Source organism: Marmota marmota, unplaced genomic scaffold (assembly GCF_001458135.2).
Source record: "Marmota marmota marmota unplaced genomic scaffold, marMar, whole genome shotgun sequence".
In the NCBI taxonomy this organism is placed as follows: domain Eukaryota; kingdom Metazoa; phylum Chordata; class Mammalia; order Rodentia; family Sciuridae; genus Marmota; species Marmota marmota.
Genome location: NW_026000051.1, coordinates 3,121,547 through 3,147,529, shown reverse-complemented (window position 1 = coordinate 3,147,529; position 25,983 = coordinate 3,121,547). Strand labels below are relative to the sequence as shown.

The 25,983-nt window shown below is 40.7% G+C and overlaps 2 protein-coding genes across 7 annotated transcripts in view; one reads left to right on the top strand and one right to left on the bottom strand.

Annotated features, from left to right (window-relative positions):
- The window catches only part of Nup188 (nucleoporin 188), a 55,308-nt gene that overhangs the window by 20,700 nt on the left and 8,625 nt on the right, over nt 1-25,983 (top strand). For 3 of the 6 annotated variants that reach the window (XM_015497464.2, XM_015497462.2, XM_048812921.1), the window contains 22 exons: nt 1,756-1,967; nt 2,695-2,809; nt 3,614-3,814; nt 5,615-5,704; nt 10,581-10,646; nt 11,984-12,103; nt 12,361-12,487; nt 15,204-15,356; nt 15,547-15,673; nt 15,947-16,034; nt 16,129-16,205; nt 17,223-17,337; nt 18,973-19,093; nt 19,223-19,289; nt 19,969-20,097; nt 20,582-20,721; nt 21,855-21,961; nt 23,116-23,322; nt 23,422-23,591; nt 24,564-24,633; nt 24,983-25,050; nt 25,660-25,855. In XM_015497464.2, coding sequence (XP_015352950.1) covers nt 1,756-1,967; nt 2,695-2,809; nt 3,614-3,814; nt 5,615-5,704; nt 10,581-10,646; nt 11,984-12,103; nt 12,361-12,487; nt 15,204-15,356; nt 15,547-15,673; nt 15,947-16,034; nt 16,129-16,205; nt 17,223-17,337; nt 18,973-19,093; nt 19,223-19,289; nt 19,969-20,097; nt 20,582-20,721; nt 21,855-21,961; nt 23,116-23,322; nt 23,422-23,591; nt 24,564-24,633; nt 24,983-25,050; nt 25,660-25,855 — 2,766 coding nt within the window. Of the gene's footprint in view, nt 1-1,755; nt 1,968-2,694; nt 2,810-3,613; nt 3,815-5,614; nt 5,705-10,580; nt 10,647-11,983; nt 12,104-12,360; nt 12,488-15,203; nt 15,357-15,546; nt 15,674-15,946; nt 16,035-16,128; nt 16,206-17,222; nt 17,338-18,945; nt 19,094-19,222; nt 19,290-19,968; nt 20,098-20,581; nt 20,722-21,854; nt 21,962-23,115; nt 23,323-23,421; nt 23,592-24,563; nt 24,634-24,982; nt 25,051-25,659; nt 25,856-25,983 lie in introns of all 6 variants that reach the window. The other 3 variants (XM_048812922.1, XM_048812920.1, XM_015497459.2) reach the window with 1 other exon arrangement.
- On the bottom strand, nt 6,836-7,636 carry LOC107152020 (proteasome subunit beta type-6-like). Its single transcript, XM_048812924.1, has one exon. The coding sequence runs from the start codon at nt 7,627-7,629 to the stop codon at nt 7,066-7,068; it is 564 nt and encodes a 187-aa protein (XP_048668881.1). The 5' UTR covers nt 7,630-7,636; the 3' UTR covers nt 6,836-7,065.

Here is a 25,983-nt window from a genome sequence, read left to right as displayed (position 1 = left end):
TAAATGAAGTATGTTATTTAATTTCAAATATTTAATGTTTTTCCTAGATATCTTGTTAACAGTTTTTCATTTGATTCTGTTATTATCAGTGAACACATTCTGTATCATCGTAATCTTTTCAAATTTATTGTCCTATAATTTATGGCCCACCATATGATCTTTCTTGGTAAGTGTAGCAGGGAGGGACACCTGAAGGAGTGTTTATCTGGCAGTAGTTGAGTGTGATGATCTACGAATATCAACTGGCTCAATATGGTTCAGATCTGCTGTGTTTGCTGAGTTCTGTTATCATACAGCATGGTTTTATTAGCCAAAAATTCCTATTAACTGAATGCCTTTCCAGGTGATCTGGGTAAAATAAATTATGACATTTTTTAGTGGAATACTATGCAGCAGTAAAAATAAGGGGACTATTGAATAGACTATGGCATATCAATAAAATTGATTACTATATGTAAAGCTTTAAAAAGGAGTGAAACAGACTGGGGTTGTAGCTCAGGTAGAGTGCTTGCCTTGCATGTGTGAAGCCCTGGGTTTGGTCCCCAGCACCACATAAAAATAAACAAATTAAAAAAAAATAAAGTGTGTGTGTGTGTGTATATATATATATAAAGGAGTGAAAAACAGGAAATAATCTTTTATTTTGTTTTAGCTTTTTTTTAGTTGCAAATGGACCCATACCTTTATTTTATTTTTATGTGGTGATGAGGATTGAATCTAGTGCCTCACAAGTGCTAGCCGAGTGCTCTGCCATTGAGCTACAACCCTAGCCCAGGAAATAATCTTAAGATATATTGTCAAGGGGCTGGGGCTGTAGCTCAGTGGTGGAGTGCTTGCCTCGCATGTATGGGCCACTGGGTTTGATCCTCAGTAACACATAAAAATAAAGATACTGTGTGTTCATCTACAACTAAATAAATAGCTTTAAAAAAAAAAAAAAAAGATATATTGTTAAATGAAAAAAGAAAGGTGCCTGATAGATAGTTTGTGCAATGTTATTTGGTTGAGCTAAGGGCAGTGGCGCTTATCTGTAATCCCAGCAACTTGGGGGACTGAGGCAGGAGGATCCCAAGTTGAATACCAATCTCTGTAACTTACTTAGTAAGGCCCTGTCTTAAAATAAAAAGGCTGTGGATGCAGCTCAGTGGTAAAATGCCCCTGGGTTCAGTCCCCAGTACCAGGGGAGTGGGGGATATTATATATACACACAAAACAAAATTTGGATTAAAGATAAATTAGAGAATGAGTAAATGGATATATATAGTATACTGCTGAAAGGAAATACGAGTCTCAACACTGGCTGCTTGTGGAGAGGGGTTTGGATAACTAGGCAACAGAAATAATAGGGAAGGGGCTGGGGTTGTGGCTCAGTGGTAGAGCACTTGTCAAGCATATGTGAGACACTGGGTTCAATCCTCAGCACCACATATAAATAAATGAATAAATTAAAAAAAGGTCCATTGACAACTTAAAAAATATTTTTAAAAAATTGTAGGGAGAGGAACACCTTTTTTCCCCTACTTATACTTTTTGAATTTCTATAATGTGCATATATTCTTTCTTTCTTTTTTTCTTTACTTTTGTGGTGCTGGGGATTGAACCCAGGGCCTTGTGCAGATGAGGCAAGCACTCTACCAACTGAGCTATGTATCCTCAGCCCCAATATAATGTGCATATCGCATGAAATACAATTTTTTTAAATTTTAAAGAGATCTTTAATTTCATTTTCCCATTTTTTCTTTCTTGGTTGTGCAGACTGAGCGCCAGGTGTCACGCTGGTTTGTTCAGTGCCTTCGGGAGCAGTCCATGCTGCTAGAAATTATTTTCCTTTACTACGCATACTTTGAGATGGCACCTAGTGACCTACTAGTATTGACCAAAATGTTTAAAGAGCAAGGATTTGGTAGTAGGCAGACTAATCGGCACTTAGTGGATGAGACCATGGATCCATTTGTAGATCGGATTGGGTAAGTCTGAGTGAATTGAATATCATAGGAGTTGTATAATGTTTAGAGCACTGATACTGTAGAGATTCTGTAAATAAGTGAGGGGAAAAGTGGACTTTTCCTTTAACTGGTGTAGAAATAGATGGGCCTACTGACTTGTTCTTTTCATATAGGAGCTGAAGACTGGACTTAAGGGGGCATGTTCTTGAAAGTATAAGGTTCTTTTATTTTTTTTAAGGAGTTCATTCATTCAACAAACAATAGTTGTTGAGCAACTGTCACAGGGTAGACATCAAAATGCTAAGAAGACTGATATGGCTTAGGTGTTCTCTGCTCTTTGAAGCCATATCTGTTGACTTTGGAATTTCTCATTTTTTTTTCCGACTAATGGCCAGGGACATAGCCACATTTTGAGGATTATTCCCTCTGTGAGCAAAGATGAATGCTTGAGAAATAAGATGGCTTACCAGGGTTAGGTATAAGTGGTGGCTATAGAAACCTTTAATACTAGATCTGTGCTGCCCAGTATGGTGGACACAGATGCATATGACTGTCAGATACTTGAAGTGTGGCTGGTCGTATTGAAATGTACTGGAAGTATAAAACATATTCTAGATTTAGAAGACACTGTGGGAAAAGAACTTTAAGTAACTTAGTAATGACTTTGATAGGGAAGTATCTTACATTTCACCTGGTCTGTTGTGAGCTTCAAAGCAGCACATGAGACTAGTACCATTTTTCTTTCCAGCTATTTCAGTGCCCTTATCCTGGTGGAAGGTATGGATATTGAGTCCCTGCATAAGTGTGCTTTGGATGATAGGAGAGAATTGCACCAATTTGCTCAGGATGGGCTTATTTGTCAGGTGAGCTTGGAAGAGCTACTTTTTTTTCCTGTCAGATGGTTTATAGTTAGTAGTGTGTTCTTAAACACTGAACTATCCTGCTGCATAAAATTTTCAGTGATGTGAATTTATTAAATAGTTAATTAGATTTGGAAGAAGTCTGGGTTTTTTTTTTTTTTTTTTGGTCATCCTTATAGAGGTGACAATTGAATTTGTGAGGGCATTTATCATGGAGATGGTATAAGAAAAAAAGATGCCTGAAGACAAAACCTTGGGGATAGTCTGTTATTTTGGGATTTGTGAAAAAGGAAAAGGGGTGAACATTGAGATGAGGTAGTTAGAAAGGTAGAAAATGGGCCAGGTGTGGTGGTACATATCTGTAATCTCTGTGATTTGGGAGCCCAAGGCAGGAGGATTGCAAGTTTGAGGCCAGTCTCAGCAAATTAATGAGATGCTGTGCCAAAATAAAAAAGAAAGAGCTAGGGATGTAGCTTATTGGTAGAGCATTTCTCTATAATGTATAAGGCCTTGGGTTCAATCTTCAGCACCAGGAAAACAAAATTAGGAAGGAGAATCAAGGTAATGAAATTTATAGAGTTTTCATATGAGCATGTGTTTTACAGTTTTAAATTAAGACTGCTTAAAATCAATAGGAAAAAACTTCTAAAGGGAAAAGTAACTGAGGCGTTTGTTAGTGAGCTGGCTGGGATTTAAGAACAGTGAAATATTAGAATGGGAAAGTGAGACCTCTTTGGATGAATGAAATGCTTATTGAACTTAACTCTTTCTCTTCAGAGATACAGATATGTTTTCTCCCTTCATTAGGATATGGACCACTTGATGTTGACCTTTGGGGACATTCTACATCATGCCCCGGTGCTTTTGGCCTGGGCTCTCCTCCGTCACACCCTGAACCCAGAAGAAACAAGCAGTGTGGTCCGGAAGATAGGTGGCACAGCTATCCAGCTGAATGTATTTCAGTATTTGACTCGACTACTGCGGTCACTTGCCATTGGGGGAAATGATGTGAGTCCAGGTTGTTGGTTGAGTGTCAGGGGCAAAAAAGCTGGGCAGAGCCATGAGAACAGTGAGAATCCTAATAGTGAAGTGGATAAGAGTGAAAGTGTAACTAACCTTTATAAAGCAGACCCTGCTCAGCACTTTCTAATTTAATCCTGATTATCACTTTGTTTAGGATTATATTGTCTTATTTTATGCATTAGGAAATTGAGATTGAGGGAGGTATAATTTGCCCAAAACGATAGTAGCCAGTAAGTGGTGGATAGTTTGAACTCATTATCTGACTCTTTGCCAATAAAGTGTGTTAGAAAACAGGGTTGGGCCATTTTTGACTGGGTATTCCTTTCTGGGGGACTTACTCATTCAGCTGGACCAGGATGAATGGAAATTCTCTTGAGCCTTGTGTTGGGGATTATTTTGAGTGATATGGCTCACATAACTTATTTTGATGTACTAAAATAAAGATAGCTCAGTGGTCGTTACATTTGCCTAGCATATGACACCCATGGTTGGATTCCCAGTACCACAAAAAATAAAATGAAACTTTAGGTTCGGCATTTACGCTCCTTGGTATGTACTCAGAGTCTGAGTTGGAGACTAATGAATGTCCACACACAGAAAAACTGTGCACAGATGTTTATAACTTTATTCATAATTGCCAGAATTTGAAGGCAGCAAAAATGTCCTTCAGTAGGTAAAGTAAACTGGCAAATTCAGACAATGAGTATTATTCAGTGCTTAAAGAAATGAGCTATCAAACTATGGGAAGACATGGGAGGAACCTTGAATGCATATTACTAAGTAAAAGAAGCAATTTGAAAAGGCTACATGGTGTGTGATTCTAAGGATAAGACATCCTGGAGAATTCAAAACTCTTGAGACAGTAGAAAGAATATTGGTTAATTGGTAGAGGGGGGATGAATAGGCTGGGTATGGAGGATTCATAAGACAATAAAATGGCACTGTATGATGTGAACCTGAAACTGCTGTAAAACAGTCTATAAAAAGGAAACCACAGACTTTAGCCAAAAAGTTCCTGCTGGCTGGCACTGGCTGATTAATGATGGCAGTTCAGGCCAGGTGTCATTTGTATCAGCTCATAGAGACAGTAGTCCTTCTGTAGGCTGGATTGGGTTTTCTTTTTAAGAGAGAGAATTTTAATATTTATTTTTTAGTTTTCTGCGGACACAACATCTTAGTTTGTATGTGGTGCTGAGGATCGAACTGGGCCACACGCATGCCAGGCGAGCGCGCTACTGCTTGAGCCACATCCCCAGCCCTGGATTGGGTTTTCTTTTCCCCCATACAAACTTTTTTTTTTTTTTTTGTCCTAATTAGTTATACATGACAGTAGAATGCACTTTGACACATACATAAATGGAATATAACTTCTCATTTTTCTGGTTGTACATGATGTAGAATCACACCAGTTGTGTAGTCTTCTGTGCACATAGGGTAATAATGTTGGATTTATTCTAATATCTTTCCTAACCCCATGCCCCTCCTCTCCCTTCACTGCTCTCTGCCTAATCCAAAGTAACTTTATTCTTTCGAAGTACCCTTTCCCATACAAACTTTGATCACTTTGAAAATGATTGTTTTGATTTTATTGTTGGCTGTTGTAATGTTCGTGTTCCTACTTTTTTGTTTCTCCCTTAGTCGTCCTGATCTTATAACTAAATTAGGAAAATTGTGAAAGTTTCAGATTCCCTTCCCATTTGTTTACAAGTACTATATTAACACAAGGGAATTATGCTGAGTCTGGAAGGAGCTGTAAACTAATCACCAACTCCTTTGCCATTCCAGTGTACCACAAGTACTGCCTGCATGTGTGTCTATGGCCTCCTCTCTTTCGTTCTGACCTCGTTGGAGCTGCACACGCTGGGAAATCAGCAGGTCAGTCTGTCTTTCCTGAGGCTCTGTCCTACTCAGCTTAGCAATCAGATTCCTACAGCTCCCTCTTTAGATCTTATATTGTGTTTTTCACATGTTAATTTGTTCATTGCTGTTTATATTCATTTATAATTTTTTCCTTTTATTCATTTATTTTTTTTGGTAGAGGGGATTGAACCAAGGGTGCTTAACCACTGAGCCAGGTCCCCAGCCCTTTTTAGTTTTTATTTTGAGACAGGATCTAAGTTGCTTAGTTGCCTTGCTAAGTTTCTGAGGCTGCCTTTAAACTTGTGATCCTCCTGCTTCAGCCTTCATAGTTGAGGAGATTATAGCATGCACCACTGTGCCCGGCTGTATTCATTATTTATTATATGAATGATGTATGTTAATTGTATAAAAAATAGAAAATGCTGATAAAAAGAAAAATGTAATCCTGTCACACAGGTTAACTTCTATGGACATTTTGATGTGTTCTCTGCAGTTTTCTACCTGTATGTACATAAAAATATAATAATTTTTTTTTAGAAATAAAATCATAATGTACAGTCATGTTTTGGTATCTCTTGGGGATTGATTTCAGGAACCCCTGAGGATATTAAAATCCACTGATGGACATCCTCTAGAATACTTTAATTTAAAGTCATCTCTAGGGGCTGGGGTTGTGGCTCAATGATAGAGCACTTGCCTAGCATGTGTGAGGCCCTGGGTTTGAGTCTCAGTACCACATATAAATAAAATAAAGGTCCATTTATAACTAAAATTAAAAAATATATATATATATATATATATAAAGAAATAAAGTCATCTCTAGATTACTTATAATACAATGTAAACAGTGTGTAAGTAGTTATTATGCAGTCTTATTTAGGGATAATGACAAGAGGAAAAAGTCTGTAAATATTCAGTATAGATGCATTTTTTTTTTCTCAAATAGTTTTGATCTGTGGTTGGTTGAATCTGCAGTTGTGTAACTGTAGATAGAGAGGGCCAACTGTATACTATTTTGTAACTGCATTTTTAAAATTCATCTATCCCAGACATCTTTGGTTGTTTTTTTGTTTGTTTGGTACTAGGGATTGAACCCAGAGGTGCTTATTTACTGAACCACACCCCCAGACCTTTTTTTTTTTTTTTTTTCTCTTTGACAAACTGTTTATTAAATTCTTATCGGTATGGGATGAATATTATTACATCCTAGAATCCCAGACTCAGGGAGGTGGTAAAGTAGCAATGGTAAATTTGGGTATCTGGTCTCCCAAAAGTACCTGCCGCTCTACTCCCAATTCTTCAGTGGCTGCCAGATGGATCACCCCTCCACTGGAGCCATCCGGTTCCATAGCCAAAGCAAGAGCATTGGCAGTGAACTACAGATACTCCTCCTTAGTCATGCCTTCACGGTAGGTAGCATCAACATAGCCATAGATATATGAACTCCCAGAGCCTCCAATGGCAAAGGACTGCCTTACCGTCATACCTCCCATGGGAACTGAGTATACCTGTCCTCCTTCTTGAGGATCCCAGCCAGCAATGATAATTCCCGCCATCAGATCTTTCCGGTATCGGTAACACATCTCCTTAAAGAGGCTGGCTGCTGTGTGCACCAATGGAGGCTCATTCATTTCAATGCTGTGGAATCCAAGCTGATAAGTGACAGCATCTGCTACAGCCTGGGTGTCAGCTGCAGAACCTGAACGGCAGCAGAAAATATGGTCATGAATAGGAATCAGCTTGTCAGTCACTCGATTGGCGATATAGGACCCAGTGGTTGTTCTGGAGTCTGCCCCCAGAACCACACCCCCGTCAAATTGCACAGCCATGATAGTGGTCCCTGTGGAGACTTCCCGGTTTTCCCAGTCTGGGGCGACAGCCTCCTGCCCCCAGGCAGATGCGGGACCCTCTCCTCGAGCAGCAACTAAGGTGGCCAACATGTTCCTCCTCCTCTGCTGCCACAAAGCAACTGTCGTAAAGCGCTCTACCCCAAGACCTTTTTATTTTTCATTTTGAGATAGGGTTTCACTAAGTTGCTGAGACTGGCCTCAAACTTGCCATCTTCCTGCCTCAGTCTCCAGAGTTGTTGGGATTACAGGTGTGCACCACCTTGCCCAGCTTACAGTTGTTAATAAGTTTTCTTTATTTTAATAAAAATTCAACATTTTTAAGAAATACTAAATTTCAACTTGTACCAAAGTAGAAAAAGTTGTATAATTAACCCTTGTAATCCCATCACCAGCTTCCAATATTTATCTACTCAGAGCTAATTTTATTTCATTTCTACTCCTTCCCAAATTCTTTTGAAGCAACTTCCAGATGTAGTATTTCATATCATTTATGAATATTTCAGTAAAACTTAACTTTTCAACTGTTATCACACCAAAAAAAAAAAAAAAGCACTCAGTATCTTCAAAAATGAAGTCCAGGTTCAAGTTTCCAATTATCTTATATATGTCATAAATTTTACATAAGTTTGGGTTGGGATAAGGTTCAAATATTGTAATAGGTTGGTGGCCACAAGTCACATGGCTATTTAAATTTAAATGATTGAAATTGAAAACTCAGGTCCTCAGCATCATTGGCCTCATTTCTAGTGTGTTAATGGTCATGTCTGGTTAGTGGCTTCCATATTTGAAAGCACAGCATACCTAGAACCTTCCCATCATATAAAGTTAGGATGTTGTCCAGTGTTATCTGTAAATTCACTTTCTTTTTAGTGCTGCTGACAGTTTTGTTGTTGATTCTGACATTGTTCCTGGTGACTACCTTATTTTCTGGATTTTGCTGATTGCATCCCTGTGATGCAGTTTAATATGTTCTTTCATCCTTTGTATTTCCGCTAAGATCATTTAGGTTTGACTTTTTTTTTTTTAAGCAAGACTGCTTCCTAGATGATGTTTTGTACTTCCATCAGAAGTTAGTGTTGGTTGTCTTTTTATGTGATGTAAGCACCTATTGATGTTCTTTGTCTATTAGAAGAGAAAATTGCAAAATGGCACTTTAATTCTGTCTTTCCTTTGTTTATCAGTTGCAACATTTCTATACATTAACTATTTGGTACTCTGTTATAGAATTCTATACATACCTGATTCTTTTCTTGTATTTACCTGTTTTCTCTAGCACCCTCTCAAGGTATCTAGTGGGTTTTTTTTTTAATATCAATATGAGCTCATAGATTTATTCTATTTATCATTTTATTTTTTAAAATATTTTTAATACGTTTATTTTATTTATTTATATGTGGTACTGAGGATCGAACCCAGGGCCTCACAATTGCTAGGCAAGCGCTCTATCACTGAGTCACAACCCCAGCCCTATTTATTTATTTAAAAAAAATATATTTTACTTGTAGTTGGACAAAATACCTTTACCTTTCATTTATTTTTATGTGGTGCTGAGGATCGAACCCAGGGCTTTGAACTTGCTAGGCGAGTGTTCTACCGTTGAGCCACAACCCCAGCCCAAAATATTGATTTTTTTTTTTTTTTAAATGTGGTGCTGGGGATTGAACCCAGGGCCTTGTGCATGCAAGGCAAGCACTCTACCTCCAGCCTGAGCTCATAGATTTAAACATACTGTGTTTTTCTTTTTCATAATATCTTTATTTTATTTATTTATTTTTATGTGGTGCTGAGGATCGAACTCAGTGTTTCGTGCATGCTAGGCAAGTGCTGTACCACTGTGCTACAACTGCCGCCCTGCTAGCTGTGTTTTAATCTGTGCAGTTATTATTCTTGGGCTGAGATTGCCCCATCTTTGGTCAGTAAGGACTTTCCAATTGTCTTCTGAATTCATTTGACACTACCCTTATCTGTTTTGATAGCTCTATTGCTTACTGGTATGACAAGATATTACAGGATTATTGTGTAGGATTCTTGTTTCAGACCTAGAACCTGCTTTCCAAGTTGTTCTGATTCTTTTTAGTGGGAAATGATGTTTGATGAGTATCCTTAAAACTAAATCATTGTGTTCATTTTCAATGATTAGTCACTTGTTTTGTGAACTGATGGAAATTTCTTATTATTGGATAAAAATGAGATTGGTACTAATTCAAAGAATCAATTCCCCAAGCTCTGGGGCATAGAACAAGCTTTGCACACTTCAGGAAAATTCTAATCACAATGGAAGGATCTGGTCCTATTCTATGCTTGGAGAATAGATATAACATGTTGTAGGAGTCGTGGTGCTTGGTTTAAAAAAAAAAAAAAAGACTCTGTAAGCATTTATTAGATGCCCAGTGTGTGTTTAACTCTGTCCTGGGTGTTAAGAATAAAAATATTAAAAAGATATTGTTTTTTTGTTTTGTTTTGTTTTGTTTTGGTACTGGGGATTGAACCCATGAGCACTTAACCACTGAGCCATATCCCCAGTCCCTTATATATTTTATTTGAGACAGGATCTCACTAAGTTGTTTAGGGAGAGCCTCTCTAAGTTGCTGAGGCTCTAAGTTGACCTCATGATCCTCTTGCCTCAACCCCCTGAGCCGCTGGGATCATAGGCGGGCGACACCACGCCTGGCAAGACATTGTCCTTGCCCTGCCTGTTAGGAGCAAAGTAAAGGTGAGTCTAGTAGTAATACCTTACTTATATACTAGTTTTGAATTTACAGCCAACTTGCTTTTATTCCTTACACTCAAAATAGTACCATGAGCTATTATTTTCCCCATTTTACAAACGAGCATGTGAAATTCAGAGAAGTGAAATGTGTATACAGCATATACAGTATGCACCCTGGACAAGGTGTGATCTTATTTTTTAAACCCAGAATTTTTTGTAACATATATGGAGATGTTTATTGGTGTTTTTATGTGAACAGAATACAGTAAGAAAAAAAAAAAGACACTACTTCAACCAGGGAAAAGGAACAATTTCTTCCCTCCCCCAACAGGATGTAATTGACACAGCGTGTGAAGTCCTGGCGGACCCTTCTCTTCCAGAACTCTTCTGGGGAACAGTAAGTATGTTGGAGGGAATCATACTCTGACATTACTCTGGACCAAAAGGATTTATCAGACATTTTGTGAGAGGCTTTATATTTAGGTTTTGCAAGTATTTTCTCACTTAATTGTCAAAATATCTGTGAGGTAGAGACTGTTATTGATGCCACGTTGTGTATGATGAAATGTGATGCCTAGGGATATGAAGGGATTCCACCAACGTTACACGGCCAGAAAGAGACAGCAAGGACCTAGTTCTATCTGACTTGAGTCTGTAGCCCAAATCATCCACCAGTGTGTTATCACCAAGTCTTTTTTCATATTGACAGTCTTTCAACAACCAGGATTCCTAAAACTTTTCTCCGTGTGTTTGTGTGTTCACTGGGGATATAACCCAGAGCTTCTCTACCAAATTTATCCTTTGAGATCGGTTTTTACTAAGTTGCCCCAGCTGGCCTTGAACTTGTAATCCTCCTGCCTCAGGCTCCTGAGTCACTGGAACTTCGGGCATATGTCTCCATACTTCACTTTTGGCTTAGGGTCCTGCAACTCTTCTTTTTTTTTTTTTTTCCATATATATATATATATATGCCTGTGTATATTATTCTCTTTCTCCTGAGATGCTATTTACTGTTACATGGATTGAACCCAGAGGTTCCTCACTACTGAGTCACATCCCCAGCCCTTTTTATTTTGAGATAGGATCTTGCTCAGTTGCCAGAGACCTCACTAGGTTGCTGAGGCTGACTTTGAACTTGCAATCCTGCTGCCTCAGCCTCCTGATGATTCCTCTCAAAAATACTTAGAGGGTTGTAACTAGATCTTACCAAGTCATCAGTATTGTGATTGGTTTGAGCATTTGGAAAGAATGGTTTTTCACCAGCACTGGTGTTAGCATTGACAGTGACTTCAAACGTCTGTTTTCAAACCTGTACCAAAGCCAGACTGATCTGCCTGTGTGTATTAACCTCTTTCTCCTGAGTTGCTGTTTACTCTTACAGATGCTAGCAATATCCCTGGTAGAAGCTGGTGTGAACCAGTATGTAGATGGAGCATCTTTGCTTGTGTGTGGTGGCTAGCTGCTGACGTGTTTTAGGGTAGTTTTCACGTCAGTGGAAACATTGTACTAAGGAATAAATTATCTTCTCATAGAAAGGGTGGCCAGGAAGAAGAGATCACTGGATAGACTTAAGAGTTGCTTTTCAGATGCCAGTTAAATCAAATCCCAACTGAATGTTGTCCTTTCTCAGTGGGGATATGAAAGTCTTAGATTATTAGGGAAGGATTGCTTCTAGACTTTCTGAGGATTATCAGGCAGTTCTGAAGAATAGTGACTTCTCCCCTTCCACTGTAGGAACCAACTTCTGGTCTTGGGATCATTCTGGACAGTGTATGTGGAATGTTCCCCCATCTCCTTTCCCCACTCCTGCAATTACTCCGAGCCCTGGTATCAGGAAAGTCCACTGCCAAAAAGGTAAGTTGTTCAGTTAGCTCCCTAAATAGAACCTGAGATGCTGTTCAGGAGAGACAACTGTCTCTGTGGAGAGAGGGGATAACTTGAGTGGAGATTAGGTAGGAGAGCAGAAGGTGATTCCAAGATGATCTACAGTGGTGGACTGGGAAGGAGTTTGAGGACCAGTTTACGCAGTCTGGTTAACAGAGCAGACTTGGGACCCCCATGAATGTTCTGTAGGTAAATGTGTGATTCAGTTTCTTTCTGCATGTTGCCAGGTGTATAGTTTCCTAGATAAGATGTCTTTCTACAATGAACTTTACAAGCACAAGCCCCATGATGTAATCTCTCATGAAGATGGAACTCTTTGGAGAAGGCAGACGCCCAAACTCCTATATCCTCTGGGTAAGGAGATCCTCAGTGCCGCAGCCTTTCTCACAGCAGCTCTCCTTAGACCACCTTGCTGCTGGGTTGATCCTTTTGTGTGAGGTGATTGTAGAGCAGCTCCTTGTCATCTCACCATGTTTGTTGATTCATTGATAAATAATTAGTTTCTCTCCCTCTCTCTCTCTCTTTTTTTTTTTTTGTGTGTGTGATATTGGGGATAGACTGAGGGCCTCATGCATGCTAGGCAAGCACTCTACTGCTGAGCTGCATCCCCAGCCCAGTTTCTGTTATCTGTTTTACATCATTAAATTGTTTTTTGTTTTTTTAATTTTACATGCTCATTGTAGCAAGGTAAACAATGCAGGTCTATTTTAAAAGTCAATCTCATTTCCATCCTATCTCTGTCAGATACTCAATGTTAAGAATTTTATGGGACTGGGGATGTGGCTTAATTGGTAGCGCGTTCGCCTGGCATACGTGCGGCCCGGGTTCGATCCTCAGCACCACATACAAACAAAGATGTTGTCCGCCAAATACTAAAAAATAAATATTAAAAAAAAAAATTCTCTCTCTCTCTACCTCTATCTCTCTCACTCTCTCTTTAAAAAAAAAAAAAAAAAAAAGANGCGCTACCGCTTGAGCCACATCCCCAGCCCTCTCTCTCTCTCTTTAAAAAAAAATATTTAAAAAAAAAAAAGAATTTTATGTATATTCTTTCAAATATTCGTTCTTTTAACAAACTCATTCTGACAGTTGGCTTTCTTCCCCCGTCTCCCCCCAGTACTGGGGATTTAACCCAGGGGTGCTTAAACACTGAGCTACATCCCCCTACTTTTTTTTTTGTTTTTTATTCTGAGACAAGGTTTCACTAAGTTGCTGAGGCTGGCCTTGAACTTGTGATCCTCCTGCCTCAACCTCCCAAGCTGCTGAAGTTGCAGGTGTGAGCTACTGTACCTGGCTTGGTTTTCCCTTATATGACTCTTGACTCATTATTACTACTACATTATTATTATTATTGTTATTGTTATTATTCTGGGGATTGAACCAGGGCCTTGCACATGCTAAGCACATGTTTTACCACTGACCTGCCCCCCAGCACCTTACTCATTCTTCTTAGTAACCATATACTTAATCCTTGATATTTCATAACTTTTTATTTTTCTCCTTATGATCAGGACATTTAGACTGTGTCAGCGTTTTGCCACTATAAATAATATTGCATTGGATGCACGCATACATCCTTGTATATTGGTATATTCTTTTTTAATATTTATTTTTTAGTTATAGGTGGACACAATATCTTTGTTATTTTTATGTGGTGCTGAGGATAAAACCCCATGCCTCACGCATGGTAGGCAAGTGCTCTACCTCTGAGCCACAACCCCAGTCCCTTGTTATTTTTTTCTTTTAATTTTTTTTTGTAGTTGTAGATGGACAGCATGCCTTTATTTTGTTAAAATTTTTTTTAATGTGGTGCTGAGGACCCAGTGCCTCACACTTGCTAGGCAAGCACTTTGCCACTGAGCTTCAGCTTGTGTTTATTTTTAGTAGAATCCTCCAAATGGGATGATTGGGTAAAAGGATATATAATTTTTTTTAGTAGATGCCTAATAGTAGATGAAATGAGTAAACAAAATGTGGGATATACATACAAAGGAACATTATTCATTCTTAAAAAATAAAGTAAATTCTTCCTGGTGGTATAGTTCAGTGGTAGAGTACCCACCTAGCATGTTTGATGCCTTGGGTTTGAACCCTAGCTCTGTCCCCCTACCCCAAAAAGAGAAATTCTGCTGTATACTACAACATGGATGAACCTTGAAGACATTTTGCTAAGTAAAATAAGCCAGTCACAAAGGACAAATGCTGTCTGATACTACTCATGAGATACTCAGAGTTGTCACATTGAGAAACAAAGTGCAGTGTTGGTTGTCAGGGGCTAGGAGATGAAAAGAATGGGGAATCATTGGTGAACTGGTGTAGCTTCAATAGTGCAAGATGTACAACATAAGATTGGTGGGTGTGTGGGGAGATGGCTGTACCACAGTGTGGCTGTACTGAATGCCGCTGAACTTAATTTGATCTTAGGTGTATTTTACCATGATTTTGAAAAGGTTGTTCACAATTTTTTTTTTTTCTCCTTCTTCTTTCCTTTCTTGCCTGGGTATTGAACCCAGAGGTGCTTTACCACTGAACTGTTTCCCTAGCCCTTTTTATTTCTTGAGACAGAGTCTTGCTGCTAAGTTGCTGAGGTTGGCCTTGAACTTGCAATCCTCTTGCCTCAGCCTCCTGGGTCACTAGGATAATAGGTGTGTGCCACCATGCCTGGCAACAGTTGTTTTCTTGTTTGTAGTGAATGTGTAAGAGTGAGCAATCATTACTCTTGAACATGTATCCCAGGTGCTCAAGGAGTATAGTGCAAAGAGGGCACAGCTTCTGCTCTAACTTGTGTCACCAGTAATGTGCTAGGATCCAGGCACTGGTTGCCACAGCTTGCTTCTGTAGTTGTTGAGGTGGAAACCACTTTGCATGCAGCTGGTTTTCAGACACATAGGAAGAATCACTTTTCCAATGACAAGAGAGTTTTTAATTATTCTTTAGAGGAAAAAGATGTAAGAACGTTAGGTACTAAAGAGAGTCTAAATCCTGTGTTTAAATGTTGGTGTGTGGTGCAGGAGTTGACTCCTCTTCCTTGTCTTCAGATATTAGGCAGATCACTCTTCTTCCTTCTTAGGAGGTCAGACCAACCTTCGCATACCTCAAGGCACTGTGGGCCAAGTAATGCTGGATGATAGGGCTTACCTGGTGCGTTGGGAATACTCCTACAGCAGCTGGACCCTTTTTACCTGTGAGATTGAAATGCTGCTTCATGTTGTTTCAACTGCAGGTATGGTCATCTTTTGGAGACATCTCTATGGGGAGGGAAAAGTGGTCATGCTCAGAGAATTTGGAATTTCAAGATAAAATTCAGAGCTATCAAGGTTGGGATGTCTGATTTGTTTTTCTGGGTATCAGAGACCATTCAGTGATATTATGAAGTTGTTTTCTGTGAGGTTACAGTCTGTCTTTCCCCTCAGATGTGATTCAGCATTGCCAGAGAGTGAAACCCATCATTGATCTGGTCCACAAGGTCATCAGCACAGATCTGTCTATAGCAGACTGGCTCCTGCCCATCACGTCCCGTGTCTACATGCTGCTGCAGCGGTGGGTCCTTCATGGCAAGCGTTGAGCTGCCTGGCGGAGCTCATGTGGTTATTTTCTTGGGGTCCAGGAGCCCAACCACACACCATCTGGGTTAAAGTTCATGCATGTTCCCCTATTAGAAAGCCTGGCGGAAATCTTTCTCCAGCTGAGGGCTTTTCTATTTCTATAGCCCCACTGACAGGAGGGATTCGGAGAGAGAACCACAAAATAATGTGTGATAGAATCAATTGTGTTAATCATCTTACTGAGTGCAGTGTTCCATTCTCTAACCAGGTTGACAACAGTGATCTCTCCCCCTGTGGATGTCATTGCCTCTTGTGTCAATTGCTTGACAGTTTTGGCTGCCCGGAATCCAGCAAAGGTGAGATGCCAAGTCTTCCTGACAGTCAAGCTGTGTCACACTTGGCATATACCTGAAGATAAATGCACTTTTAACTTTTCTTTTCCTTCATTAGGTCTGGACTGATCTTCGTCACACAGGTTTTTTACCATTTGTGGCCCATCCTGTCTCCAACGTGAGTCAGATGATTAGGTGAGCCATGTCTTGGATTGATAGATTTTGTTCACTAGTGCAGGCTGTTCTTGGTTCAGGTCCAGCCTGGCTTTATTAGTTTGAAAGACACTCTTCTATCCACATATTCTTTGTACTTCTGTTCAGCCCTTACACCTGAGGGTGAGTGAGGACAAACTAAAGGAGATGAGGGCACAGGAAGCACAGAGCTGCTCTCTTCTCCAAGGACACAGTAATTAGTCCAAGTTTTTAAAGTCAGATAAAGAGGGGAGGATGGGAGGGGGGAGAGGGGGAGAGAGAGGGATGGATTTCTCATCCAGCTATGACTGTTAAATATGTGGGAATCTGGGGCTGGGGATGTGGCTCAAGCGGTGGTGCGCTCGCCTGGCATGCGTGCGGCCAGATTCGATCCTCAGCACCACATACAAAAAAAGAAAGGATGTTGTGTCTGCCGAAAACTAAAGAATAAATATTAAAAATTCTCTCTCTCTCTCTCTCAAAAAAAAAAAAAAATGTGGGAATCTACTTTCTAGCTGAGAGAATCCAGAGGTTTCTGGATCCAGAGACATAATGTCCTCTTTTTTCGTTTTTTCTGCAGTGTTGGTGATCAAACCCAGGGCCATTCCATTCTGTGCAAGCACCCTGCACCCCCAGGCCTCCGTCCCCGACTCTTAACCACAGTCACTCTGTTCTTTCCTCATTCCATGGGTGCTTCTTTGCAGGAGACTGGTTACTACTCCACAGACTCCATCTTACTATCTGAATATTCTTTCTTTGATCTCTCTTGCCTTTAAAACAAAGATGTTTCTCTGATGCTTATTTGATTTTTTAACTTTAAACTTCTTGAGATTATACATCAGTAAAATATATTCTTAATGTTTGCCCTGGTTTCAGATTGCCTGGGTTTGTTCCCCTTGTTAAGAGCATTTGTGTTTTATGCCTGAGCGTCTAGACAGTAATGAGAATGCTTTTGGCTGTAGGAACTTGAAACCTTGAAATTTCTCCATGAGTGTGTTTTCTCGGCTTCTGTCTTCCCAGTGCGGAGGGGATGAATGCTGGTGGGTACGGGAACCTTCTGATGAACAGTGAACAGCCCCAAGGCGAGTATGGCGTCACTGTTGCCTTTCTCCGCTTGATTACCACCCTTGTCAAGGTACGGTCTGGTCATATGATTGTGAAATAGTTTTCTTGTCCCCTGCTTCTATAATCAGGTTATGTGTAGGAAGAACAGTTGTCCTAAAGTTATTGTGGCCATAGTTTCTGTGTATTGAAAACCTATTGTATATATTAGTATGATCGAAGGTATATAATTATGCAAATATATTTAATACTCAGAAGGCTTAAGGGATAGACCTCAAGGGTAATGCAGTACCTTTTAAGCTATTTTGACTATACCCCAGGGTAATATGTACATTTTATTTTTACATCCCAGTTAGTACCTGTGTGTGTGTGTATGTATACTCCAGGAGCATAGTTCACAGTGCAGTGTTTGCTACCTAAGAAGCGTTCCCATCTTTCCTCTTTAGGCCCTTCATCTTCTTTTTCTTGGTAGTACTGGGGATTGAACACAGTGGTGCTCTACTACCGAGCTACATCCTTAGCCCTTTTTATTTTATTATATTTTATTTATTTATTTTTAAAATTGTTTTGTAGTTGTTGATGGGCCTTTATTTATTTGTTTGTTTGTTTGTTTATATGTGGTGCTGAGGATCGAACCCAGTGCCTCACACATGCAAGGCAAGTGCTCTATCACTGAGCCACAACCCCAGCTCTAGCCCTTTTTGAGATTAGGTCTCACTAAGTTGCCCAGGCTGGCCTTGAACTTTTGTGATCCTCCTGCCCCAGCCCCCTGAGTCAGGTTTGTAGGAGTGTGATATTGTGCCTGTTTCCCTTTTCTTTGTTTATTTGTTTGTTTCTTTCTTTCTTCTTTTTCTTTTTTTTTCTTTTTTTTTTTTTAGTGAGTTGTGACCATAGGCTGATCTCATAATTAGTAGATCAACTCTGAAAAATACTGGAATAAGATTAAGAGCAAGGATTGGAGTTGGATGGAATTAGGTTTACATTTCAGGTTGATCATATACTGGCTCTATGACCTTGGACAAGTACAGAATGTCTTAGAACCTTTCTAAAATAGGAATATACCTCTTAGGGTGGGTTAAAGGATCATACATGAAAAACACTCAGTACACTTACTGCTTATAGCAATCTATGAATGTTTGAAAACATAGGAACAGTTGATGCAAATGTCTATGTAAATAAAGAGTCACAGTTTTAAGATAAGGAAACTGAACAGGTACTGTTAGGACAAAAAACTTGGGGGTGTCAGATCATAGTGTATTCCAGTGATGGGGTTGTGATTAGGGACAGCTGCATATCAGTGAAGTTGACATTCTTTGTCATTGTTATCCTATATCCTTTATGTTTAAGATACCCTGCCTTCAGTATTCAGAGGTAGCCTTTCTTCTTCTTTATATAGGCACCATTTTTCTCCCACTCTGGGACATAGGATTAGGTCTTGTGTATACTAGGCAAGCCCTCTGCCACTGAACTAAATCCCCAACCCTGATGTAAGCACCTTTTATGACACTGTCACATTGTCTTTTTAGCTACTTTTTCTGTTCTAGAGAAATCCACAACATGGACTAGATTGAAGTAGGGAGATTTTCTGTTTTTCACTGAAGGATAAAGTTTGCCTAAGTTTTCTTTGGACCCACGTGTACTTTTGGAGTTAAATCATGAACAACTTTTCCTTCCATATCAGAGGGCCTCACAGAACGGTTTCCTACAGGGGCAGCTTGGTAGTACCCAGAGCCAAGGCCTGGTACCCTGTGTCATGTTTGTGCTGAAGGAGATGCTTCCCAGCTACCACAAGTGGCGCTACAACTCCCATGGTGTGCGGGAACAGATTGGTAAGGATAGCGTGCTTAGGGAAATCCTGGGCACTTTCTGGTTCCCTGGACATCTTCTTTCTCTCCCTTTTGTGGGATTATGACCATCACACAAGGCCTCATCATTGTCATATCTTCTTTGGAGTCTAGGTTGCCTGATCCTGGAGCTGATTCATGCAATACTGAACCTGTGCCATGAGACAGACCTGCACAACAGGTAATAAGGGGCTGGTTGCTAGAGTGCACCACTCACCAAGGGAAGATGGGGGTTTTCTTCTAGAGCACTTGCTTAGACCGAAAGCTTAGTAGTTTCAACATTGTGGTCACTTTCTACTGATTCAGTTATCATTTCTCCGAGTAGAAAGAGAAGAACAAATGAAGTAGGAATGAGATGGGGTGGTTTTTTGGATGTGCTGTGTGTGTGTGTGTATATGTACACTTTATGATTTTTATGATCTTTATAAAAGTTATGCATATTCATTGGAAAAATTCTCATTCAGTACAAAATGAATCTACTTCCCAGAGGTAGCTGTTGTTAATGGGCTATTGTTAGTATGTGTTCTAGGCGTTTTCCTTGGATTGTACTCACTGCTCTTTCTTTCTGTGCTACCACATATAGATCTGTCTTGTTTTAATGGCTCCATAAATTCCATCCATGGGTTAATCATGATTCATTTCTGTAAACATGTCTGTTAATTGATGGATGATTAGATTGTATTTCAGGGTGGTCTTTGGTACCAAGTCTGTTTCAGAGTGCCTGCATCTTGTAGAGAGCTGGTCTGTGTATCCCACTGTCTAGTTGCTTGGGTCTGCCTCCCTATTCCAGCTGGACAGTGCCCTTCTCTTCCAGTGATAAGCTTGGCCACATCCTGTAACTCAATACCTCTGTCTTCCAGTCATACTCCCAGTCTGCAGTCTCTCTGCATCTGTAGTCTGGCATACACAGAAGCAGGACAAACTGTCATCAATATCATGGGCATTGGTGTGGACACCATTGACATGGTGATGGCTGCTCAGCCTCGAAGGTAGGACCCCCTCTTCTCCTTCGCCTTTTATCTTTACTGTGCTTGAATATTTTAAGGCTTCCAGTAGCTTGCTTCTCCTCCCTCCTCCTCCTCCTCTTCCATTTCCTCCTCCATCTCCATCTCCATCTTCTCCTCCATCTTCATCTCTATCTCCTCCATCTCCTCCTCCATCTCCATCTCCTCCTACATCTCCATCTCCATCAAACTTGTTATCCTCCTGCCTGAGCCTCCCAAGTCACTGGGATGACAGGCATGTGCCACTGTACCTGGCTGTGATAGTTTAAGACAACCTTGTTCTTCCAAGGGCATAGTCTTTATATTACCTAATGGCTGCTGTATAGATTAGTACATAGGAAAAGGAATTACTACTTCTCAGAATCTGTTGAACTCTAGGAGTATTGTTAGCATCACAGTCATGAGAACATGTATGTTGCAAATGAATTCATGTTGTCTGATCATCTTTGGTTTCCATTTGGCACTCTAGTGATGGGGCAGAGGGCCAGGGGCAGGGCCAGCTGCTGATCAAGACTGTGAAACTGGCATTCTCTGTCACCAACAATGTCATTCGGCTGAAACCTCCTTCTAATGTGGTGTCCCCCTTGGAGCAGGCTCTCACACAGCATGGTATGTACTTCTCTTCCACTCAGCAACTTTCCTCCCATGAGTATCTATTTTAGGCATTGTTGGGCATTGACACTCTTTTCTGATGAACTCCTTGAGGAAATTTGGACATGATAGTAGCTCCTTTCCTAGTCTTGGAAATAAGGGGACTGAATCATACTTAATTTCTATCTCCTATTGATGACAGAATAGTAGTGAGAATGCAGGCTTCAAGTCAGACCACCTTGATCCACTTTCAGACTCTAGCTAGCTCTGTGATCTTGGGCTTATTGTTAATAAACTTTGCCTCAGGTTTCTCATCTATAAATTTGAGATAGTAAATAGTATATACTTTATAAAAGCATAACAAAGAGCAGATGGATAACTGCATGGAGAGGAAAGTTCCTGGTGCCTGTTGAATACTACCTCTGACTATTTTGTGACTCTATAGTAGTTGTTCAATCCTTTGTGACTCAATCTATTCATTTTCTTTCTTTCTTTCTTTCTTTCTTTCTTTCTTTCTTTCTTTCTTTCTTTCTTTCTTTCTTTCTTTCTTTCTTTTTTTGTACCAGGGAGTAAACCCAGATGTGCTTAACCACCGAGCCATTTCCCCAGCCCTTTTTATATTTTACTTAGAGACAGGGTCTTGCTGACTTGCTTAGGGCCTCACTAAGTTATTGGGGCTGGCTTTGAATTTGTGATCCTACTGTTTTAGCCTCCTGAGTGGCTAGGATTATGAGTGGCTGGGATTATAGGTGTGTGCCACCATGCCAGCCAAGTCTATTCATTTTCATTTTGTTTGGGTCATGTTTAAGATCTTTTCTAGTTGTATGGTTTTGGAATTTTTATGAATATTTTGTATATCTATACAATTCCTTTTTCTAACCTATTTGTTAAAAGTACCTATTTTCTTAATAATATATCTTAGCCATTAATGAATTATATTGAACTGTTTACCTCCCACCTCCAACCCAACCCCCCAAAAAATATCCTGGCTGCTGCTTTGCTTCTGAGAAAAGAGAATGAGTCAGTTCATGCTGGCCCTCCACATACTCAAGGCTAGTCCCCCAAGTGCATTAGCCATTTGGAACATCAGCCTCTCTAAGAGCTTGAATTGAAGTGCCTTTGGTGTCTTTACTATTCCTGTGCTTCTCCAGGTGCCCATGGAAACAACCTCATTGCTGTTCTAGCCAAGTACATCTACCATAAACATGACCCAGCTTTGCCACGTCTGGCCATTCAGCTGCTGAAACGTCTGGCCACGGTAGGATCCACTTAGCCAACCAGAGCCCCAGGACATGGACTCTTTCTGCTACAGACCACTCTTGCCCTCTTTCAAGAGAAGCATCTGGCTAACACTTGGACTTGAAGTAATGTAGACACACACACATACACACAAATACACACAAGTAAATGTGTGTTTATGTGATATTTTTTTCCTGATTGCACGAGACGTACATGCTCATTGTAAAATATTTATTTAAAGTTATAGATAAACATAACAGAAAATTAAGGTACCCTCTTGTTCCAAGAATCCCTGTGAGCAGGAAAGGTTCATTCAGTGACTTGAGATTTCTTTTTATCTGTATATATGTATTGAATATAAGTATTTGTACACTTTTGTTCTTTATACCAAAGGCTAGTTCCTCTGTACATGCTGGGAGTTTGGGTATTGGGGCTTGAACCCAGGCCTTACATATGCTAGGTCTGGCCATTCAGCTGCTGAAACGTCTGGCCATGGTAGGTACTCTGCTGCTGAGCTACATTCCCGTCTTTTTAAATTTTATTTTAAGACAGGTCTCATTGAGTTGCCCAGGCTGGCCTCAGACTTAATAATCCTCCTGCCTTAGTCTCCTTAGTAGCTGGGATTACAGTGCACCACTGTGCCCAGCTACCACTTTACATATTTTGGAACAACTAGCCTTGCCTTCAACAATTTATGTTTCTTAACACCTAAGTTTTACATCCTTGCACAGAGACTTTATCAGTTTTTCGGTCTTTACCAATCTAATAGACAAAAAAATATATCTTTTCTGACTTCGTCTTTTTTTAATATTTTATTTTAGTTGTTGATAGACCTCTATTTTATTTATTTATATGTGGTGCTGAGAATCGAACCCAGTGTCTCACACATACCAGGCACGTGCAGAGCCCCAACCCCAGCTCCTTCATTTAATGTAGTACCAGAAATTAAACCCTGGGCCTCACATGTACTAGCCAAGCACTCTAGCTCTGAGTCATGTCCCGGCCATCTTTTTATGTTTGCTCTTCTGTAAATGTTGGTCCTCATCTGAGAGTTTTATGACTATGTGCATCTCTCTCTGCTGTATCTGGAGCTCTCTGAGCTCCCTTCTGTAGAAGCCCATTGAGGTTTTTCTAAAAGCAGAACTATAAGCCATGTGTCCTGGTCTCTGCTAGGTGGCCCCAATGTCAGTGTATGCTTGTCTGGGCAATGATGCAGCTGCCATTCGTGATGCCTTCCTGACCCGCCTTCAGAGCAAGATTGAGGACATGCGCATCAAAGTCATGATTCTGGAATTTCTCACAGTTGCTGTGGAGACCCAGCCAGGCCTTATAGAACTGTTTCTGAATCTGGAGGTGACAGACGGCAGTGATGGCTCCAAGGTGAGCCTGCACTTGGTGTGAGGCTGGGCAGTGGCTCCTGGGAGGTGTGGCTGCTTGCAGTGGCTGTGGAACTTGAATTCCCACTTCTCCCCCTTGCAGGAATTCAGCCTTGGTGAGTGGAGTTGTCTCCACGTGGTCCTGGAGCTGATTGATTCCCAGCAGCAGGATCGGTACTGGTGCCCACCTCTGCTGCATCGTGCAGCCATTGCCTTTCTGCATGCTCTGTGGCAGGACCGGCGAGACAGTGCCATGTTGGTCCTCAGAACCAAGTAAATCTGCCTCCCAGACTTATTTAACTTCTGAGTCTCCTTGTCCTTGTCTGTGAAAAAGGAATAACAGTAGCTTTTACCTGCAGAGATGTCTGTGACTCTCTATTGGGAATGTGCATAAAAAATGCTTATCACATAGCTAATTACAGGGGAGTCTTGTATTTTTCTTTTTAATGCTGACACTAGCAGGTGTTATCTTCAGAGTCCGTCACTTTTGTGTTCTGTCTTCTGTATTCGTTCTTCTTTTGGTATAGGGATTGTACACAGGGGCACTTCACTATTTTATATTTTGAAACAAGGTGTCACTAAGTTGCTGGGGTTGGCCTAGAACTTGCTATCCTCCTGCCTCAGCTTCCAGAGTTGCTGGGATTCAGGTGTGCATCACCTTGCTTGGCAGAACCTATTATTCTTGAGAAACAGTAGATGAGAATGGCTTCCTTGGGCCATTGGACAAAGCGAAAAACCCTATTCTCTGGGACCTTGGTGGCACAAAAGGAATGTATGTTAAAAAAGGCTCAGTTTTGGGAGTTTGTTCTCTTAATTTCCTCTCTGTTCTGTTTTATAGGGTTTTGGGAAATATATAGTGGAATGATCCTTAAGAGTTCTATAAAGAGCTGGGTGCAGTGGTGTATACCCATAATTCCAATGATGTGGAAGGCTAAGGTGGGAGGATCACAAGTTTGAAGCCAGCCTGGACAATTTAAGATCAAAAAGGACTGGAGATGTAGTTTAGTGGTAATGTGCTCCTGGGTTGTATCCCAAGTATTATAATTTTTTTGTTGATCAACTCTTCAATGTACAGTTGGATTTCTTAAAGAGAATATAATTTTTATCTATGGAACCCTTTACGTTTATGGAGGAACACATGTTAGTATTGGAACTGGTAAAACGTGACCACCGAGGGGAGCTGGAAAGAGGAGAAAAGACTATGGGAGAGAAAATGTATTTTCTCCAATATTTGTTTTCTTCTAGACCCAAGTTTTGGGAGAATTTAACCAGTCCATTGTTTGGAACCCTTTCTCCTCCCTCAGAGACATCTGAGGTAAGCTGTGGTAGAGGCTGGGCTGTGAGGGGAAGGTGAAGAGAACGATACCTTCCCCGGTTAGCCACAGAATGTTTTCTTTGCGTGAAACATCTTTCAAGTCTTGCTTTGGGAAGGAAAGTGGCTTGCCTTGCTCTGGGTGGATGGCTCTGTGGTCTTTTCTTGCTGGGTGACTTTGTGGACCTGTAGCCCCTGCCCTTATACATCAGATGCCCATTCACCTTTAACAGGGACTGTGCTTGTTTGTTTTCCAAGTGTTGGATCACTGTTGTCACATAGCCTGTGAGTGGGTGGGGGTGCGAGGGAAGAGTTTTTTTTATGTGATGTTCATTCTGCCTCCCCTCCACAGCCCAGCATCCTGGAAACCTGTGCCCTCATCATGAAGATAATTTGCTTGGAGATATACTATGTAGTTAAGTGAGTTCTTTCCTGTTGTGATTTATTTTTTATTGTCTTGGTGGGGGGCACTATTAGGGATGGAATCCAGGGACACTTGACCATTGAGCTATATCCTCAGCCCTTTTATTATTTTGAGACAAGGTCTTGGTAAAATTGCCCAGGCCGGCCTCAAACTTGTGATCCTCCTACTTCAGCCTCCCGAGTAGCTGGGGTTATAGGCACATGCCATCGTCATGTTGAGATGTTAATTAAAGGTTGGAGAAGGAGACTGTGGTGGCCCACCACTGGGGACGTGGAGGCTTGAGAGTGAGTGCAGAGGAGAGGGCTGGTTTAGAACCATTCGTGAAGGGCCAGTGAGCTCCCTGGACAGTCTGTTGGTGGCATTATGATTATCAGGAGTGGTATTACAAAGCAGGATTTTATGGAGGAGGAATCCTGGAAAGGCCTCAGCCTAACCCATTATATTGACCAAAAAGTCTCAGTCCACTCCAGGTGATCCTGGAGCCATCTATCTGCCTTAAGTCCATGTGATATGGCTCTCTCTGCCTTAGCAAAGATCTGCATCCATCACATTCCCACCTGCTTTTACAACCTAACCATGGGGTTTGTATTTTCTTAATATCATAGTGGTTCATTAGACCAATCATTAAAAGATACACTCAAGAAATTTTCCAGTGAGAAGTGCTTTGCCTACTGGTCGGGGTACGTCAAGTCCTTGGCAGTTCACATGGCTGAGACAGAGGGCAGCAGCTGCACGTCCTTATTAGAGTATCAGATGTTGATCTCTGCCTGGAGGATGCTTCTCATCATTGCCACCAGTCACGTAAGGATCTCCTTGGGGGAGTTTTCACTTTGGTAATTTAGCACTGTTGTGTTGAGATCCCTAGCAGATATAGCCTCTTTTGATAAGAATGAATCAGAGTTTCTCTCTTTGAGATTCAAAATGTAATG